This window comes from Crassostrea angulata, chromosome 5, assembly GCF_025612915.1.
Source record: "Crassostrea angulata isolate pt1a10 chromosome 5, ASM2561291v2, whole genome shotgun sequence".
NCBI classification, from domain to species: domain Eukaryota; kingdom Metazoa; phylum Mollusca; class Bivalvia; order Ostreida; family Ostreidae; genus Magallana; species Magallana angulata.
Genome location: NC_069115.1, coordinates 32,553,607 through 32,576,203, shown reverse-complemented (window position 1 = coordinate 32,576,203; position 22,597 = coordinate 32,553,607). Strand labels below are relative to the sequence as shown.

At 35.2% G+C, this 22,597-nt stretch overlaps 1 protein-coding gene across 5 annotated transcripts; it reads left to right on the top strand.

Moving 5' to 3' along the window:
* The first annotated feature begins 5,904 nt into the window (after positions 1 to 5,904).
* LOC128185038 (sine oculis-binding protein homolog A-like) lies at positions 5,905 to 21,795 on the top strand. Of its 5 annotated transcripts, none has more exons than XM_052854703.1 (4): positions 5,905 to 6,241; positions 14,694 to 14,907; positions 17,539 to 17,619; positions 19,541 to 21,795. In XM_052854703.1, exons 1-4 carry the CDS (start codon positions 6,125 to 6,127, stop codon positions 21,445 to 21,447), a joined length of 2,319 nt encoding a protein of 772 aa, XP_052710663.1. In that variant the 5' UTR covers positions 5,905 to 6,124; the 3' UTR covers positions 21,448 to 21,795. The 5 variants fall into 5 exon arrangements, with proteins under 5 accessions (XP_052710663.1, XP_052710664.1, XP_052710665.1 ...); XM_052854705.1 differs by lacking the exon at positions 5,905 to 6,241 and adding an exon at positions 12,979 to 13,126; XM_052854706.1 differs by lacking the exon at positions 5,905 to 6,241 and adding an exon at positions 14,246 to 14,371.
* The last annotated feature ends 802 nt before the right edge of the window (positions 21,796 to 22,597 follow it).

Genomic DNA, 22,597 nt, shown 5'->3' with positions numbered 1-22,597 from the left:
TGTGTATGGGATATATGCTACTCAGGTGACCGTTAAGGCCAATTCGCCTCTTGTTACTAAATACAATACTGTTAGGTGGTCTGGGCTTTGTTATGACTGTTTACCTTTTGAATATATTTCCATCGCCAATATATTTTGCAAAATTATTTTTCATATAATAGTATCACCGTGCAAAATTCACTGTTTAATTATAACTTTATTTTGGACTTTTCTTTTAAAATTCAACATCTGTTTCGTAATATTTTCTCACAGTTTATTTCTTACAAAGTTACTTATTTATTTAGTGATTGACACTTTTCGGACTCTATATGTGATTTCAAAGAGACGGAGTGCCATGTCTCAAGGACTGTTAATCTCTTAAAACAACATTGTGCAATTATCAGTTTTTCATGTCTTGGACATCAAAGACTCATTGAGTTTATTTAATTATTTTATATAAGTGAACCTTTCACTCAGCTTACTTATGTCATCACCTGTCAATTTATACTCATTGTTCAGATTCTTATAAATAAATATGTACAATTGTCAATCGGCAGTCTGGAATACGGCGGCCAGCCTCGGCCACGTCCGACTCACCCAGAGTCTTGAGTCCGGAGGCCACTACTGGCCATATCCGACTTGTTTGTAAAATGTCTGTCTGTTAAAATGTTTTAATGTTGATATGATGATGATATTCATTTTTTTTAAATCTATAGAATACTTTAAATGTTATTAGGAATTGTTCCAATTTACACTTGACTAAGTGTCTGTATATTTACAAAATTAGCCAGATGATACATGCACATTTTTTTTTCAGCGGTTGCAGATTACATATCGATGACCTAAGTCCTGAAACTCGATCCCGGGGTTTTTACACCCGGTACTTCTGTACAAAGACCCCGATATCTGGGACATGGACAGCTGTCGGGATATCTGATCCACTGACAACAGGAAAATATTCTAATAAAAACAAATGAATAACTATGCGTTTATTTGTTAATTATTGTTTAAAAAAATGAAATACACACAAGCTCGGGATCGGGTTTCAAACTCTGATAGAAACCAGACGACACTCATGTCAATCAGATAATGCGTGTATAATTCACGCGTAGGAATATAACCCATAAAGACACAAGAAGGCTTTTGTATTTCAGGAGAAAATAACGATATTGAAAACGGACATACGATACATGTTTTAAGACATTTTTTGGTACATTTGTAATATGAGGAAGATAAAAATGATATATGCGTATTTAAAAACCCACGTGACTAATTCTGCATTTTTTGTAGCTAATATAAATGTGTATATTTATACGATACCAAAATCATTCTTCACTATACTGTTCTTTCTTTATTGGAGGGGGGGGGGGTGGTGCATGCTTGACATATATTAAAATTGATTTTCTTAACGAATGCATTGGTTCAAGTTTTTAAATTGAATATCATCGCATTTTTATTAGGCAGTGTATGGTATTATACTCTAATTTATGCACAGATATATAATGTCTACACATGGTTGTATATTGAATGCATATACATGTATGCATGATCACATTTTGCTTCTAATTAATTTATACTCAATGCAGATATATGCTATGTTTATCAAATACATGTATAATGTCTTTCTCAAATAAGTATCACAATACCACAAAGAATCAAAGTGTATTCAAACGTATGTTTATTTCAAAATTATTTCCAATCAGAAACAATCAGAAACAAATCAATTTTAAAAATTCACGGTTTACATGTTTTAAAATCTACCAATTAAAAATGCAGTTCCTTTCGTGCCCAGAACCGTTATAATACCGTTGTAAGCCACTGGTCACCTACTAAAAGGTCTGGGATGGGACTGAATGGCGTAACCCTGCCATTCAGTCATCTTTCAGTTGACTGGATGGCGGAGATTCATCCTCTGTCAGGTACTACGAGTAAGCCCTTGCTAATCGCGACGTGTCCTTTCTACCTTTACAAACGAAAGTAAAATATGGACAACTTTCCTGCCTGGTGTAAGAGCTACATAGCAAATTATACTTTTTTTTCAAAAAGAGTTTACTTAAATTTTTAGTGAAAACCCTTGTATAATTGATTTCACAAAATCGTATATCCAATTAAAATTAGAAAAATACGAAACTCACTTGTAAAACCACTGATACGCAAAACACTCCGTGCAAGTATCACTTGCCGGATATAAGCGGAGGACCGGAAATAAACAGAGAGACATAGGAAAATCATTGTCATCTGTTGGACGTCTGTTAGCGTTATGTCCGGTGAAATGACTTGTATTTCTTGAGGTGCGGCACGTGCTAATGTGGTGCCTTGCGTTGGTAACCCTTGCTAGCCTATCTAATTCATTAAATGAACGTTGACTAAATTAATACTGGATATGGGGTTTTTTCAAGTTGCTTTTCAGTCTTTAAAACAAATTTCTTTTATTTACAAATCATATAGGAACCAGGTTAGAAAAATGCTCTTCATCCTATAAGAAACAACTAACTACCCTTTTGTTGAGCAATCGGCAATTGATGTGAAAGTTTCTCGTTTTCGACGGAAGGTAGGAGCTGGCACGATACGGATCCCTCCCTGTAATAGCACGCTTAATGAGTGGTAGTATTTGGGAAATCTTGTTATAGTTTTTCCTTAACTGTTGAGATCTTGAACTATAAGTGAAAAATAAATAGTCGAACGATGCTTTTAACAGAATTAATCAGACGAAATCCTTACATGTATACAGTATATATATATATATAACCATCATTCTCCCAAATCATAATTTAATGTTTTTCCAGTTTAAAATCGATCTCAGTCTGCAGTACTTCATCATAAACCTGAAAACTATTCCTGCATGGTAAAAATAAAATGGAACGGGAAGACGGGAGTCAGGGTTGTATATGTATTTACATGTACATGTACATCAAAAAATCTACGCAGATATGAATGTTTTTATGGATCGAATACACTTAAACAAAGACAAGTATTGGAACGTCAGAACAATTCAACACCATTAAAATACCGAAATTTTCATGCAAATAATCTCAGACTATATATACGAGTTACATGTATCGAACATTGCGTAATATACCAATAAAATCAATTTCCTTATTTAAACTTACATTTTTTAACATGCTCTTCAAAAAAGGGGGGCAAATCCATTACAATTCCCTTTTATATATGTAAATTGAAGAAAACTGTTTGCTGCGAGAAAAAAGTGGGAGGAGGGGGCAGTCCCCCCCCCCCCCCCCTGCTGCTATGTGCCTGTGTAATGAGTGAAAAATTAATTGTCAGACGATGATTTTAATCTGATTTAAAACCATTAACCAGATGAAATTCTTAAACATGTATATATGGCTATCATTCTCCCAAATCAAAGTTCATTATCACATGAATTTACATAATGGGAGTGGGAGTTATACATGTATTTTCATAAAGACAAAATGTCAACGCAAGTTTGAACGTTTTTACAGATCGAAGAAAATGAAACAAATACATGTATAGGAACACCAGAACAATTCAATCGGAATTGCTTTATCTTAATAATCTTCGACTATAATACGAGTTATCGAACATTGCGGAGGGACGAAAAGCCTGAAAAGTTGCAATATGTTAAGGCATGAAGGTATATCGTTTCAAACACTGACCAGGTTTATAGATTTGAATTTATCCGACACTTTTGTTCTTAAAATGTTGGATGTTTGAATCTGCTGAATAAATTACAGCTATTAATACGTTATATATATACATAAACTATTAGAAAAGTGTTAGTTAAAACGATTTTTATTTGTTTATCTAAGGTTTGCTTTTTTCTTGCGTGTAAATTTCTAAATACTTTAATGTGAGTTCGTATTTACGCCGTTGACTTAGCCCTGACAATTTATCGATCAAATCATAAATGAATTTAACCCATCCATAATGGATGCAAAATCATTTATTAAAAAAGAATATAATAACTGAGAAGAAAAGAACTATGCAGATAAATGCCGGTCGGGTTTTTTGTTACTTCTAAAGTTGCATATGCTTAAAATTTTGCTTTGTGTAAAAATAATAATTTGAAATCGACATTTGATCCCACTTTTTTTCCAAAACAATGAGAGTTCAACCATATTTTAGGCATCCTTTGACTGCACGAAATGAAATCAGCACCTGAAATATAAGCGGAATGTAAATAGCATATGTGCGCACTAATATCAATTCACTTTGGGCGCAAAAGTCTATGAGATTAATATCATATTTCATCTCTCACAGTAATGAAATGTAAATATCAAACCTATGTGATCTGATGGCTATTCCAATGCGCTTCCAATTTAAAACGTATGATTCTCATTTCTCTTTTGTCTGCAAGTGTAACGTGAACAGGGGATAAAAGTTTCGTTCCAGTCGAAAAAATGAAATTTGTGAAATGAGATTAATATTTCGAGCATTATGGGTATAATTTTAGTCCCCCTTGATATTAAATATGATTACCGCATCTTCCCTTTCAGGGTAATTTTAGCAGAGGGCGATTGCAACCCGAAACACTTCTTTCTACTTGAAATTCGAAACGTTGTATTTTTTTTCGAAAACGAACCTGGATTTTGTATTCAGACATTGAAATCGATATGTATATGATTAAAATATAGAATTTTGCCAAATCATTATGTTTTATTTGCAGTAAAGGGTCAGATTTCGGTATTCTGCCTCTCACATTGAAATCGATATGTGTCGATTTCAAATTTACACGAAAGCGTGATTTCAAGTAGTAAATTGCCTTCTTCAAAAACATTCTTAATTTATTCGTCACAATTAGGCATGGAGGGGTTCAGATCTTCCAATATCACTTTATCTCACTTTCATTGCTGTCCGGCCATTGTCGTTGCTATGGAAACAGTTGTTCATGTTGCCATCAATCGTTTCTGTTGTTTTTGTTGTCGAGTCCTAGATTTTTGATGTTCTTTTTTATAGTGGTGGTGATTCGTTGACATTATACATGTACGTATTTGATGGTATTACCATTCTTTGAATCCGATATGTTTGCAAAGGAGATTAGATAATCTTTCATATTTATGTAGACATTTAAAAAGAGAGAGAGAGAGAGAGAGAGAGAGAGAGAGAGAGAGAGAGAGAGAGAGAGAGAGAGAGAGAGAGAGCCATCAGTCCATAACCCCTCTGCATTTACCCATTCTGCAGAATTTTTATTGCCATTTTATTTTCTTCCTCAATTTTCATTAGTTTCATTTTAGTAGTCTACACAGTAGACTAAGAATTAAAATATAAAGCCCTACATGATACTTCCAATTTCCTTTTCAATATTATCTCTTTTATGAAGGGAATTTAAAAATCAATTGCAACAGAAATCATACCTATTCTGTGGTATCTAAAATCATGCATTCGCAAGACATTTTTTGATTCCAGATCATTATGAATCATATATCGCCGAACATTTTGCCAATCAACTTATTAATTCTGTGTGTTTTAGATCAATATTGAATTTTTTTTTTTGGCCAAAAAATATTCTTTTTCAACAAAAATACCATCGATATTTTTTCAATCATTCTGTAAAAGCATATACATGTACTACGATTAGCTTTCTACAGAAAGTTGTTGAAAATCCTAGCCACAGTCAATACATGTATCAAATATACACTATCTTTTCCAGTCAATCAATTTAATGAAATCCATAATGATTGGGGTTACGCTTTATCGATGTTATTATTAAATTGAGGAATTCCAAAAAAAAAAAAGGAAAATTATTTAAGAAAGTTCATCCGCGCCTCGTTTAAGTACGGATCTTAACTTTTCAAAATAAAAGTATACGTATATATTGAATTTTCTTTCACGATACGGGTCAAAGAGATCAGAGAATGAGATAAAAGTATTCGAACCATCGTAGAAGCATGATGTGTTTATAAAGAAGAAGGAGAGGGGGGTATTTGATCCGCCAAAGTTCTTGCCTCTGAAGGCAAACCCCCTGCTCTTGTAATGTGCGCCTGAAGTAAGTTGTGTGTGCGTTCCGAACGCTAGACTTTGTGTATCAATATGGAGTATCAGGTATCCCTCCTCTCCGCTTACACCGAGTCAATAGCGCCGGCTCGATTTGGTTTAACTACCATCACGTTAAGCAAAGCAAACGGGCGCCATTCTGTATCAGGATCAAAATTAATCCGCTCCGATCATGGACGATTCAAAAGATGGACGACTTTCTCCTCCCAGTGAGGAGAGTCCAGACGACGAAGTGCCCACGGCAGAAGCAGACGACAATGATGACGACGAACCTCGCTCGGAGATGAAGGTAGGATGTGTGAGTGTTTTGTCGTTTGATCATCGATAACTTTGGCGGGAGTTTTTAGTTCTTGTTTGGAATTGAGGGAATGTTATTTTGGCAATTTGAAAACTTTTCATTGATGACTTCTCTTTGAAAAATGTAAAAATCGAGATTTAGAAGTACTGTAGAAATTTTTTTAATCTAATGGTGATGAATTTATTTATTTTACACTAGTTTGTAAATAGGTAACAAGTCCCTTTGTTCAATCATTTCACCCCCAAATATTCATATTATCACTTAATTTGTCCGATGCTAACGCGTTTCATGTTGAATGGCATTTAAATGCAACATTCTAACCCTTCAAATGAATGACCTCAAAACCTATTGAAGCTATCGTTGTCAATCATTTTGTAAAACCATGTTTTTAATTCATTAGAATTTGATAATCAATTTGAGAAAGATACATAGACAGACAGAGAGAGAGACAAAGAGAAACAGAGATATTTATTTGATCATGCAAGCAGCATTTGCCATAAATTTTATTCGGCAATTCAAATTACTTTTAAAGTACAGCTCAATGATTAGATGATGCAAAGAATGGCAGTTCCTGGCAATTCGGTTTATATACTTAGCCAGTCGTGACAACTCTCTCTTATCTGCTATTGTATCAATAATTCTTGAGCCGGCCTTAAAGATTTTTTTTCCTTCTCCAAGTCTTTCATTCTTCTTTTTCACTGAATTGATTATTCATTCTACGCTTTTTCTGCATCATGGAAATTGATTTTCTCATAAATCAAATGATTTTTTTTTCTTTTTGGCCTCCTATGAGATATCACGGAAAGATGTTTCTATACAGTTTCATCCTATTTGTCCCTTTAAGATTTTTCGCCTATGATTTGCTTTGTGAAGCAAATGTTTTGGTTAATTGTCAATTGACCTCTTTAAATTAACTCAGTACAATTGACAGTTTTTTCCTATGTATATATTTATTTTTCCATCAATAAGTTTTCTGCTTCCGGTGTGTTGTGTCTTGCTCGTTTCTGCCCTTCGAGATCACATGATAATGATGTAAAAAGAAGCAGACGATAGAAACACAGAAGCGTTCCAAAGATTCTTGTCCATTTTTATAAGAACCGTGGTAACCCGATCCTCTTCGTTTCCCGCTTTGTAAAAGATGTAAACAGGAACACATTTTGTATATTATGCACGTTGATGCGCGTGCCAGAGTGTATACTTCATAGAGAGGGAGAGAGACTCGGCTTGCGATCGTTATAAGCGTCGAACGTCTCTGACTAAAATTAATTTTCGCCACTTGAATTCACCTCAATCAGTGATCAACTTGACTCCACTTGTAGCAGTGGAGCCTATTTAGTGGCGATGTACAGATATTTATAGCTCCATGTTGAATAAACACACTTTTGAATAGCTATCTTCATATACTTTGATCGTTTCGGTCTTTTATAATTGAAGAGAAAACTGATAATTGTCTGTTCCTTTCTTTTTATGCACTGGATATTCATTTATCATCCAAGTGTAGAGCCTTTCTCTCTCTCTCTCTCTCTCTCTCTCTCTCTCTCTCATATAAAAACAGATACATGTACACATGCTTTTTTCACGAAAGCTTGGGTGTCTCTTTACATGCATGGCACATAGCTTTGCATCTTCCCAATTTCCATTCGGAATCAATTTTTGCTCTGTTAATCTTGTGTTTCAAAAAGTATTTGTCAAAGATAATTTCCCTCATTATCCACCCATTAGAGTTTCTGCAGGGAGATTGGATAACCACAGGAAGTGGCGACGAATGCATGGCAGGCACCGGATGTTCCAGCCAGGGCAGACGACATGCCATTCTACAATCCAAACGTCTTTATGACAGAGATCCCTCGGATTCCATTAGAACCTTCATCGATTTTAGCACAAATCATCCACTTTAAGTCAAGAGGCTATACATACTTTTTGGAATGAAATAGATAAAATATCGATTATTCTTTGCACTATTCTGCACGATTACATACCTATTATGACAATGTCTTTGTATTTGTCATCCATCTTTATAAGGGGGTTTATGTATCAAGTTTGTCAACGGGACAGTAGTTTCGTGTTCATATAGTTCAAGTCTTGCGTTCAGATTGTATATTTGGTCAATTCTATCTTCTAAAGTACTCAATTTTGTAACTAAACGTTGCTGGTTTTTCTATCAGGTGAAAATCATTAGCACCTGGGTTGTCAACAAATTCTCCTTCATTAAAATTCTAGAGATGATTTTTCTCTCTTAAGCCAGAAACCATTTTTAATTGAATGAAAAAATATTTCATATACTGTAGTTTAAAAAATTGTCTATATCTTTATACAAAGCTTTATATAAAGTCTAAAAATAGCCACGATTAACCAGCCCCGCTAATTAATTCCATATCACGCGGGAAAAATAATAAAAAATTTCTTTGACCGGAAGTAGAAAAATACTTTAAAAATCACGTACATTTGGTAGTTTGAACATATGTTTTTAAATTTTCCAATAATAGCCTTATGTACAGAATTGTCTGTTTTGTACTTTTGTTGGGAAATATTAAAATGCATTTTGATATTACTCTAGTTGCTGAGAAACTAAAATGTATGATTGTGTTAATTACAACTTTGAAATACATGTAAGGGACATCCCGCCAGCCCCCCCCCCCCCCCCCCCCCGGCAAAACATTGAAAAAAAAATAAAAGTGAAAGGCAACAACACACTTATATTTCAATATGAACAACAAAATATACAGAATCATGGTGTTTTTGATAAGAAAAAAAACGAATACGCAGAATTGTGTCATGTTGTGAATTTTGAATGTACTGGGTGGCAGTAAATCAAAATTTACAAGATGACAGCGGCTAATAAGTTCATGTAAACTAAGAATCATGTACATGTAGGTAGTGATATATAACAAATCTTTCTCGTACATATCCTCGCCATCTTCCTCATAAAGTGTCTTGCTTTTCACATATACAACACGTATCAATACACAGCGCCTTAATTAGCATGCTCGCCAATTTTCTGTAGATTTTATATTTGTAAATCGACACCAAATACATCATAAGATTTTTTTTCCCATTCATTAAGCAGTTTCCTAACTATATTGAAATTTTGCAACATACTTGCTATAGAGAATATAAATTTCCTTTATCAGTTCATCAATACTGATTGACGTCATGCTACTATAACACATATTGATGTTAATATTCGAAATGTTCTTTGTTCCGTCTAGAACCCAGAAACTTATTTTTAAACGCTTCTTTCAAACAGGGGATGTTTTTAAAAAAGAAGAGAATATACTCGTCTCTAATGCAATTTAGATGTTTTGCCCTGTAATCATGTTGGGAGTTTTCAGTATACCCGTGAATCTACTTCAAAAGTTAAATAGCTTGAATATTTGTATGCCACAAACAGACAATGTAGGGAATCTAAATCGGAATGATCCTAGACCATTCAAAAAGATGATCAAACGCTAAAATAAGAACGATTTTTTTATGTCCTAAAGTTTCGCATGCATTAATAAGAATATATCTTTCTAGTAAATATAAGTACTAAGTGCATGTAAATGATATGTTGCAAGTTATAGAATCATTCGCTTGAGAAAATGGATCAATTTTAAAGACGCATCCACAATGTCTAAGAATGAGAGAACGTTTTCATGAGAAAAGGATAAATTATCACAGTCAACAAGAGTCCTTTGTAAGAGTAGACATACTTAAGTAAAAGAGGCAAAAATTTAAGCGGCTATCAGGTTTCGCATTGTTTTACATCGGGTCCGACAGTTGGTGTCACCGACGCGTTATCACGACTCAATCAGTGGAACTCTTCAGATTCCGGAGTCTGGGAAACACCAAAACGATAGGGGTGGGAACCAGTTGAAAAGTTTGCTGCGATAGACCTTCACACACAATTAAAGTGACACATTACACCTTAACATGGCGTAATGTTACACCGCTAACAGTTATACAAGGGAAATATGGCGTTCATTTTCGCCTGACAATTTTATCAGATAATTTTGTTTTCTGTCTATATGTATTTTTTTTTGACGATGTCAATGTAGTTGCACGTTGAATTCAAGTCCTGCGATATCCGTTTTCGGTGTGTTTTTCATACAAGGACAGTTATATTGTGAAGCGAATTTTGATCACAATATGACCAAAGTCTTGTATTACAGTAATTGTGATGGAAATGACATACGAAGCTTGCATGTGGGTTACGTAAATATCGTTTTAAATTGAAATGCATCATCTGTAGACTTGAATATTGACTCTGATGAACGTAATATGAAAATGGATACCCCACACTACAATTACCATTGATAGGCCCACGTTCAATACTTCGATTAAGTTGTTTTTTTATTATTGTCAAAAGAACTCAGTCATCGCTTAATACATTTTTCGTAATTTCATATCTTTCGTCTGCGGGACAGATGATCATTATTTTGAAAAAAAGGTCACACATTTCGTCCCTTACATGGTTATTCAAGAGCTCTTGATTATTCTTCATTGATTTTGGATTTGATGTATAAATCCGATCGGGGAGCTATTTATTTCATGACTTTTGTACGCGCATGAATACACCTGAAAAGATGTCTTCTACAGTTCCTCATTTGCGATTGCTCCGATTCGAATATCAAAAAATTAAATTACCATTTTCATATCAAATTTACACCTGTCAAGGGAACCTGTGTAGATTTGATTAGCTTATAGCCTATTTATAAAGATATTTCAACTCGAATTCTAGAGATTTTACTCCACTCATTATTCTGAAAGGAATATCAGATATGCAGATGTTATTTAAAACTGCATATAAATTCATCATGAAGGAGAAAAAATGTATATCTCTAAATAGAGAAAATACTTTCTTGTTTTATAACTTAAAATGAGGTTTTTTTTAAAAATGAGGGTTTTTTAAAAAAAATATTATTGAGATGAGTTAATGTTAAAGTAAAAATTCAAATGGTTGTAGTGAGAATGAACTTCTTTGGAATAAACAAATCTGTTGATATATTCACCTTCCTGGGAAAAAAATTCTATCCGTGAGTCATGGAAAACACTATCCGGCTCTATTGGAATATGACACGTGCTATTTAGTGAAACTCTACACCATAAACAAATGGGGGGAACAAAATCCGAGGTGAATTATAGCAACGATTTTACAAAATTGACATTTCTATTGCGTATTAAATGTCCAAGGTTTTTCTCCGTGACAATGATACTAGTTGATGCATATTTATACGTGAGGAAAGTTGAGACCGGCACTTCAGTTCGTTATAATGATCTATCGTGCCATTCCAATCGAAGAAACATTTGCAATTTGAAGGTTCGTGGGGGTCAGGTTACATTTTTAGCCTAATGGTTTACCCTCCGCCAAGATTTCGGAAATCAATGGTTGTTGGGATGCAATTTCACCCCCTTTTCTTGTTCTCCATCTTACATCATTCGACAGCTTCTCAAGAAATCTGAAAATGGGTCGATGGTTTTTTTTGTTTTTAGTCATGCGTCGAAGATATGAAAAGAGAATTTAATTGATCGACAATTCTATTCAATCCCTTCTATAAATTTTCGTGTTTTTTTAATTGTTTGAGAAAAAAGAGAACTATTTTGTGATTTTATCTAGCTACGTTGATGGTATACATGTACATTTAATATTTTGATCAAAAGTTGATTATATTGATAATTAAACAGTTTATAAGTCACTAGCTATTCAAACACGAAATTATAAATTCCATGAGTTTTTATTGCATGCATACTTTAATACTGATTTTCATTTCATTAGCACTAAATGAAATAAAATTCAGCAAAAACTTTCATGTCTGTTTATTAAGTGTTAATTCCAAAACTAGTGAATTCAGGATAGATCTAATTTTGTATGGCAGAAAAACAAAATATCTTTAAGTTCGTACATAAAACAGTCACACTGAATTTAATTTGACAAGATAATTGTTCCGCCTTATTATTGGGAAGCATAACAAATTTAAAAGCCATGAAATTATCACACTCTTCTCTAAAATTTAACAATATTCGTTATAACTTCCGGTTCTTAAGTGCAAACTGTTTTCTCGCCTGCTTGCAGCGGAAGAGTCAGTAAAAAAAACCACGTGATCATTTGGCGCCAAATATCCCATCTCTATGGGAACAAAGAATCGGGATACATCTCTGGATTTCACAAGCACAAATTTTTCGAACGCAAAGCATCAAGTGTCGAGTTTCAGCACATTTTGACGTTACTTAGATATTGGGTGCAAAGTCAGAGTGAACATGATATGGTTGTAAACTCGGTTCCAAGCAAAATATAGACCTCGATCTATTTACTCGGAAATTAAACACAGATGTTTTGAAAACCGTATAATATAACATTTTGAGAAATACCAGGGTAACGATCGAAGAAAAAATGCACCAATTTACGCGCATCCTAAGGCTTTCATCAAGTGCTTCTCCGGATTGCATTACAATCCTTTATTATATAATTAAGGTTTTCGGGCTAAATGAATTGCTTTCATTAAACACCTTTTGCGTGGGCCTGTTTTTAAAAATACTGCATACTTCCAAATAAATATCGTAGTACTGTGTGAATACATAGTATCCTAAGGTCTCTTTCAATTTCATCAATTTCCTGTTGAATATTTGGTCATATGCAGTATTTTAATTTTATTAACTAAAAAAATTCTGATTTAAATGCGAGTGCACTAGTATGAGAGAGAGAGAGAGAGAGAGAGAGAGAGAGAGAGAGAGAGAGAGAGAGACTTTAACGACACCTGGGCAAGGCTATTCCATTCTTCAGTTCAAAAGACTACTTAAAGGCGGAAATGTATGATAATCATAATAATAAGTGCGACAGACCCACTTAACGCATGTTTGAACAGCTTATTTCTGTGTTAGGATTAGATAGTTTTAACGGTAAGTATACTATATATGTTGTATATGTACTACTTGTAACTATAAGTATAGTCCAATCACTTTCACCATAAAGGTCACATTTCTTTTAACTTTTTCGTATTGAAAAAAAAGATCAACTTTATAAAAGGTTCTTTGTCTCTTCAATTTTTTAAAACATGTACAACTTGCCTGAATATTTTTTTCTTTTTGAAAGCGTATTGTGTTTTCAATCTAATGACTTAGGTATCCACTTATCTGAAGCTTTAAAGAAAAGGTGTCATTCTGAGAATTATGATCTATTGATTAGAATGATTACAATGGAATTGAATGACACGACTATTTCGACTATTTTTAAGCACACAGCCTTGAAATAACACTACATGCGAGTAATATGAGTAAGGCAAAAAGCTGGAGAGAGTTAATTTTGTAGTTTTTGTTTTGGAAATCTTGAGTTTTCACTCTAAAAATCTTTTGAATGCATACAGTATTGTTTTCTTTAATTAATCTCTCTATTTAAAAAAGAACACTGATGAAAATGATTTTAAATATATCTTAAAAAGTTGGCATTTCTGTCTATAAATTGCATGAGTGAATTAAGATCCTGTTGAAAAAACGGTTTTAAAATGTAAATTAGGGATTCGAGACACCGACATTTTACGTGGGCTTTTCTTTGAAAGCAGAAAATTTCAATTATAGATCCCAAAATGCATATACCAAGATATATGGCAACGTCTTAAACTTTTCCCCCCGTAACTCAAAGGTAACACAGTAACGCAAAATTAACCCTGTTGGTCCCTGAAAATGGACCCCTCCCTTTTTCTATTGAAGAAAACAGCCTCACACCTGTCTTGGCCGTTGACAATTTTCTGAAAGATTTCTTAATCAAATTACCGCCTTGTCACTTCGTAAAGACAGCCCTTGCGACCACTTGCCGTGTATCAATTCACCAAACTAACTTTTCGTAACAAGCAAGGCGAAATGAACCTTTTGATACCGTGTGGTATCATGTTTTTTGTGGAGGTAATACGACCGCTTTAAAAGGCCTTCGGGTGTCCGATTTTGTTTTGTTCTAATGAACAGATAGGGGTATAGGGTTTCTGGGTAATTTATTTGATACTTCTAATAAGTTACCAAAGAATGTCACCATCCTTTATGGAACGGTTTTGGGTAATTGGATCTATGGGGCTGTCGCGCTTGCTTGTCCGACCAATTCGCGGTGTTCGTGTATCCTTCATTTGTACATGTGTGTAGCATTAGTACAGAAAGGTATATGTATATATGAGGCGGATTATAGTTTTCTATTGTAAGACTATATAAAAATATGATATTTTCAAGATACCTGATCTAGATGTAATAATATATGAATTGGAACGTGGTATTATATATTGTAATTAATGGGGTTTTCTTCCTACCAAAATATGTGTGGAATTGTTTTTCATTTGAGAAGACAGTAAATTTCAAGGTGACAGTATGAGGCAAATCATTTGACTCTGTACAAGGTCCAGTTACCAGAAGGTCATTTTGAGGCTTCAGGCATGCAAGACGCTAATTGGCAAAATGCTTATTTTTATATTTATCTATGTTTCAGGACTATGCCGAGTCTACTATGAACGAACTGCTGGGTCTGTATGGATTTGAAAAATTCGACCGAACGGAAACCGAGCATCTAAATGTAGACAGATTCACCAGTCCCAAAGCAGACGACAGTTTATCGCCGCTAGATGACGCTTCACGTGATGACGTCAGTGTAGGAAGTTGTGATAGTTCGTCTGGAAGGAGCGACTTATCTCGATATAACCGAAGTAAGTTTGGTGGTACCGGTATTTCATGCAATGTCCATGTATTTTTGTATTTTTGTACCAAGATATGCGGATAGAGTTACCTTTTCCTGTCTACTGTCTATCGTCAAATGCAATTGTTATCTATAAACAGAGAGACTGGGAATCTTGCAAAACATTTTATCTCTGGAGCTCATAGGTGTATTAATTTCTCAACATGTGTATTTATCAATTTAATTCAACGAAAAATGATCTCAGTTGAAAAGTTGATAGTATCTTGTATCAAGATAGGAAATGCATTTAATGTACACAAAACATATTTTGTTATCGTATCACATCCCCCCAAATGCCGCCAACGAGATTTCTCCCAGCATTCTTGTATTGAAACCGATATCGTTTCCTCGACTAGTAAAGTTGCCCAAAAGGATTTTTCTCCTCAACTTTTTGCGGTATTCGATTTCATCCAAATCATATTAAATTCGATGAACGCCGTGACCTGGGGCTATCTTTTTATTCCTACACGCGATTTGAACTTCAGACCGTATAATTTTGCCTTATTTGAATCATCTGCCACATATGAATGTAAATGATACTCTGTGCAAAACAAGGGTATTCGTTTTCCGTTTTCTTTGAGCTCTGGCAAGAGACAGTGCGTTTTTCTGTCAAAATGGTATTATAGGATATAGTCCATCGGTCGCAAAAAAATCAATGGAGATTTGGTGAGTACAAAAATATGAGAAAACGAATAGAACAGACGATTTGCTATCAGTCATATTTCATGATCTAATATGTCCGTTTTCTGGCATTGTTTGGAACTCAGCAGCGAGTAATGGGTGCATTTATCTGTTTATTATTAGACGTTTCAGAGATCGGAAAGTTCTTGGCTTTCTAGACAAGACCGCTTTCCGGAGATAATAAAATGTAAGACAATACAGTTCAATCTACTTCGATGGATCTTGTTTCTTGTTTGATGCCGAAGCCGGCCGTTTACTTGTCAAATGGCGAGAAACTTGATCAGTACAGCGAGTTCGTTTCACTGTAGAGAGAAACGAAACACTCCGCCATTGCGTTTATTTCCCCTCGAGAGAAAAAAAAATATATAACAAGAGAAAGAAATCGAAATACTTCGTACGTAGGTTGTACAATAAAACTCTCACTCCATTTTTGAAAGAAAAAAAATGGAAAAAAATTCGCCTGAAACAACATAACCATTTCGAAATCAACGTGAAAATGGTGCATGTAACTTAACACCGCGTATTTCCTTTCACTTTGAAAATCTCTCTGTCTCGTTTCATATTAGTTTGCAAAGACTTTGCGTGCTAGTTTCACTGACACGCGAACTTCTCATGGTGCTTCTATGTTCTTTTAATCATGTTTGTTTCAAATAGCAGATAATTGTATTTAACCGAATAGAAAAAAATTCTGGCTTTGACTATAGATAATCACATACTAATCATTCTGGATATAGTAAATTGTATTGTATATTTTTCATTGATAATTTATAATGTGTAGTAAAAAACGCCATGTACATATATATGATCGTAAGGTAGACTATTTGCGAAGTTTACGACAGAAAAGTGAAAAAAAAAAAGAAATGACTCTGTTTACTTTTTTACGTTAGTAATCCCAAACTCGCAGACAAATTAAACCGAAATACTAAACTACAAATCATTATATTTCAGTTTCCATGACGAATTCAAAAAACAACATTTAAGAGTGTTTAACAGCATTTGATATTATTGCTGACGTGATAGTAATCTTCTTGTTAATAGCTTAAAAAACAACATATTTTAACTCACTTTATCCTTTATTCCGGCGGGAAACAGGATATGTACAAGATGACACATTCTTAAATTTCATCCCTGCATCCTGTGGCAATTAATATATTAACATTTCGACTATGAAATAGGATTTCAGTGGTCATGGTCGAAACGACTCAACTTTCTTGTTTAATTAAATAACACCTGTTATACCCCTTTTGTGTCTTTGGTATTTTTACAAGTCTGCAAAGTGAATAAAAATACATGTTCAATTATTCAGTATTGATTGATAATTACTTTATTATGGTAATTTTTTTATTCATATCGTTGAAATGCGAATCGTACAATGATTATTTAAGATATATATGCGTTACACCTGTCGCACGTCTTTCCCCAAAGCAATACTTTTTTTACCACACCTGTAATATGACGTTTCCATCAAAAATCGCGAAAGATCATGATATGGTGATCAGGTTATAAAAAAGGGCTCATTACACCTTGAAATTCATGTAGTTTCTCAAATTAGCCAACATTGATTACTGGATTATGAAAGATAACATGATGCATTAAGATTTTTTTAAAATATAAATCAATTAGGCGAACAAAATTTGGATATAAATTAATAAAAATTATTATTTTTCAAAATTTTAATACAGATTATAAAAACAGAAGCCCTGGTTGGATTCGAACTCGTAATCTGCGCTTCACAAGCCCTATACTTTAACCACTTAGCTGGCTATGATGATATCCAACTTAATCGATTGATATAAACAATTTAACAAGACATTAAAATTGCCATTTTTTGAAGTGGTGTCTTAGACAGTTTAAGTCTTCAGATGTAGTGAGGTACCTTAAGTGTTTACGGACTGTAATGGTTTTCGCTTTCGTCTTTAAGGTCGAAGCAACAGTGAGACCAATCTTGCTGCGCAACATCGCAACCTTGTCACGGCTTTGACCAAGAAGCACGGACTCACTGGTATGGCTAATTGCATGAATCAGCTGTTGATCTGAATGGTTTTGAACTGTCCCTTCGAAGTCGTTTGTTTGCTTTTTTGTTAAAAAATGCGCAAGTTAATCATTGCAAGTTTATGTTACAAATTAATTCTTAGTTAACTACATTTCCTTCATTCATTCGAGTTTACAGATAAAAAGTAAATTTATTTGCCCAGTAGTTCACATGCTATTCTCAAAGAGAAGTGAAAACTAATGCATGTAACAAAGATAGCGTTGAAGTTGATTTCCGAGCAAAAACAAGCCATTGTTTTCATATCGTCTTCTTTAAATCCCATACATTAGTCAAAATGAACGATAAGAAAAAAAGAGTTTAACGCAGATTCATATACAAGTAATACAATACCAGTCATAACAAGTCTTACAAAAATTACATTGTATAAAATAGAAAAAAAGTTATTTTAAAAACAAAAGGTGATAAACAAAGCCCCATATCTTTATAAAAATGAAGAATAATTAAACCGAATATATGACGACATTGTGGTTTTTCCCTCCAGGAAAATATTTAAGAAAGATATAGAGCAAATTGTTTCCTTCCCGTCTGTACCACGGGGGAGAAGAGCAGGTGTAGCGAGCTTAGAAATGCTTCCATTCTCTTTCCAAAATCTAATTTGCAATTTGATCTTTCTTATGACATAAGTAGAGCACATGCAATATTTCTAAAGAAGTGGGGCTCACTAAAGGGAGGACGTATATTGTCTGCTATTAATTCGCCATGTTATTCTGGCAATAAATATGAAATGTTTTTGTACGCCTGGTTCAGACAGAGGTTATTTTTGCAATGGTCATTACTAATTGTTTATTATAGCATGTTCCAAAAATATTAACACTTTGGAAAACTTTTATGATAAAACATGAAACCAATTGCAAAGTGCATGTAGTGATAAAGACTTTCGATAATGCAAGACTTGAAGCAAACCTTTTAACGGGGAAATTGGAATGGACTTTTTTTTTTTTATTGCTGACGCGTATATGTATATATAAAATACAATCAGAAATAATTTATATCGTCTTAAAAGATATTACAAATGCAGTATTCTATCTTTCTTTCATTTCTTTCTTGGAGTACAATTTATCTGGAAGGCATTGACAGAATTCCGTTTTGGTAACATCTTAATAACGTGAAAGTCGATCTCTCGTGGGATGCACAAGAAAGCCTATCCCTACATCTCGCTCGTCAGCTAGGTCTAGCTTTTTATGCACGAAATTTGAATTTACAATGCGTCTTAATTACACAGCAACATGAAAATGGAGTAAATTGAGACGGACGTCCATCTTAGATGGCGTGTGTTTTCTGTAAGACTTTGTTTGTACATAGATATCTTATAACGAAAACCAAAACCCCTTAAGAAGGCTTTGGATATTTTTCAATCCAAGACTTGGGCAGAAAATCATCTTAGTTAATAATCAATGGCTATCTTATTTCGCGACCTGGACCGGTGTTAAAGCCATGTCTCAGATTCGACGCTTTGAATCAATCGGGATCAAAATTCCCTATCCTGTTTGTTAATTGTAATCGGAGCCGAGCGCGCTTTGAAATTTGAAAGCGGTAAGAAATACATGTCTTTTATTCTGAGTCATCTGCCAATGGAGACTTTATTTGTTCGCCGTTATAGGGCCGAACATTAGTATGTATTCTGACTCAGGTTCCAACATTCTCACAAATATTCCGTTAATCACCGAGTAATTCTATATTAGACATTTTCCTCCGTTTCCCTTTATTTGCTCAATATATATGTGTGTGGGTTTTTTTTTCTTAAAACATGAGATACCCGAGTATTAATTTGCAAACATGCCAGGAATATTTCATGTTCTTTTGAAATCTGATGCTTAGGAAAATAAATATAGTATTGACTAAGAAGACTGTGATTTTGTGTTTTCCGCAGGTGCCCCCGAAGGAACCATTCCATCTGGCTCCATTGTCTGTGCCTGGTGTCAGAAGTTAGGCGTCAAACTGTTTACCCTGAAAACCAGCACCTCTACTAAGGCTTTCTGCAGTGAACTGTGCTTTGATCAGTGTCGAAGAGCATCTTTCAAAAAGAACAAGATCTGTGACTGGTGTAAACATGTACGTCATACTGTGAATTACGTAGACTTCCAGGACGGCGAGACGCAGCTACAGTTCTGCAGTTCAAAGTGTTTAAATCAGTATAAGATGAATATATTTTGTAAAGAGACACAGGAACATTTACAGCAGATTTCCCCGACGACGGAGACAAAATCCGACACAGAGGGCTCGTCCGACCAGCAGATTCTCATCACCCCCGATCTCTGGCTCAGCAACGCAAAGCATAAAAACGCGAAACTCAGAAGAAAGGAAGCGGGAGACACCGACAGGGAGCTGGAAAACGCTGAGAAAATGGAGTCAAAGTCTGATCACAGCAGACGACAATCGCCGACGTCTGCTTCCTCAAGTTCCGATAAACTTCCTGTCACGAATAGGAGTATTTTGGAGAGAATGCACGGTCGTGATAAGAGCAAACGAAGTTCACTGAGAGAAAGTTTGCATGAACGGTCAGTCCCAAGGTCCAAATCTCCCGATAGTGCACAACCTGCCCAGAACCTTGGAATTCCCTTTGTTCCTCCTCACATGTGGGGCGCCCCAACCTTTGGGATGGGTATTCCCCCTATGGGAGCCGTTCCGCCCTGGTTTTACCCAGGGTTCATGCCCCCTGGTTTCATGCCACCGAACATGCCAATGGAAGGATTGTCTGGAGTTTTGCCTTCGCGAACGGAGACGCCGTCAGCAACAAACAACAAGCGTTTTGCACTCTCACCGAATTATGATAACGAGTCATCCAAAAATGCCAACGAAGAGCGAGGGCATGGTCGATCATCTTCTAGACCGATATCGTCTGCTCGAAGTAACACACCTCGATCGAGTACACCTCGAAACACCTCATTCTCAACTCCGACACCCCAATCAGGGGCACCTCTTCCGAACGGTGTTGGAATGTTTGGACAAAACGGGATGAATTTTTCGTCATGTGGAGGATTTCCCCCTCTTACAATGATACTACCGGTTCCAGTCCCGCTACCGCTTCCGGTCCCCATACCACTTCCGTTACCGATAACCATGGAACAAATAATGGAGGTTTACAATAAGAAAAAGGCAGAATCCTCTCCAAATATCAAAACAGAACCGGGCGTTGATTCTGAAAGAAAAGACTTTTCACGGTTTAAAGGGGACGTGGACGAAAATGAAACGTTGACAAGAGACATGCTTTCTTGTGCATCTTGTAGTTCGGACAGAAGCGAGAGTGTAAATTCATGTATATCTCCAATGTCTGATATGCGTTATTCATCACATTCAGATCTCCTGAAACGTTCATATTCCCCTAACATGGAAGGATCGCTCGATCTCTCGAAACGAGCGCGCCTAGATGACTCTTTCTCGGACCATTCTTGCGATGGTGCCATTGATTTGTCAAATACCTCTCACAGCAGACATAGGATATACAAGGGGAAAGAAAACAAAGACCATGTAGAAATCGAGAGTTTGGCGCCGCAGAGTTCGGAAACTCCCGTTGCAAATGGGGGTTCTGGATTGAAGATCCCTAAAATTCACATAATTAGCCCCCGTCATGAGCCCCCGTTATCTCAACAATTACCTTTACCCCCTGTGGACCCCAAATATGCCAGTAGGAGAGGACTCATTTTAGACGCACCGTGTGTACCTAAAAAACCGAGGAGTCCATCTCCAGATCGTCGGTCCTACGCCCGATCAGTTCCGAAGGACGTTATGGAGGCTGCAAGAAGAAGATGCATGAGAGCCAGAATTAAAACAAAATAACCATTTTTTATAAGAAAATTTATATTTATTTTCAATGCAAAGTCAGTGTCGCTCTCAATGTTTGGCTCCAAAAGTGCTTCAGCGTATGTTGCGTTGTCATACGTTGGAAGATTGTTAATTTACACTAATTTGTAATGGGACAAATATGTTTGTTCTTAACTTGTTTTTTTTTAATGTGCAATTGATGGTAAGAGTGTGCAATATATTGTCAACGCGGCCAGATGATTCGTCAATGTTTATTTTGCTGCAGGATTGTTGATATAGCTTATAATGCTGCATAACGTGGCTTGTTTATGTACACTTACAATGTTTTTTTTTAAATAAATGAATATAGTTATTTTGAGAAAATATGTATTTGTTCTGCATTTGATGATAAACCCCAAAATTATAAAGAGAATTTTATTTTGTTGTGGCTGATAATCGTTACTAGTGTGAAAATCAACACCAGTGGGGGGGGGGGGGGGGGACTTGGAAAATTGCATTATGTAGAATGTACATGTACTTTGAACATGCTTGGAGTAGGTATGAAGCAGTTGGGTCCGCTTTCGAACGACAAATTGAGTATATGTACATGTAAAGGTGTTCAATATCAGACATACTGGGCTGCGTATTACAAAGGAACTTACTAAAAAGTCATAAATATTTTGACTCATGGAATGCTCTTTGGTGAAGAAAATTAATACAAACTATAGAACTTTTTCATTTTTATAACTACATGTAAATTTACTTGCCATTCAATATTGAAATATTGATTTGTGATTTATAATCATTCATTTAAATGATCGTCGTGCAATTCTGTTGTAAAATGCAGCTCTTAAAATATAACATTAGTCATAAGTTAAAGTAAACAGAAGCCAGATTATTGATTATTCAAAATAAAAATACATTTTCTCACAATAATTTAGATTAATTAGTAGCCCCCACCCCCACCCCCACCCTGCATCAAAACTTCACAACAAGGGACCATACACATTTCACAATTTATAAATAAAAGTTTTTGACAACAAATTCATCCTCCCCAGTTTGCCTGCTACATGTATAGATACATTGTCCATGTCAAAGCACAAAGAAGAGGATTTCCAACATGAATTTACACTTTATATGATCAATAGTTCCCGCCCCAACACCAAACCCCTGGACCCCGCGGCTA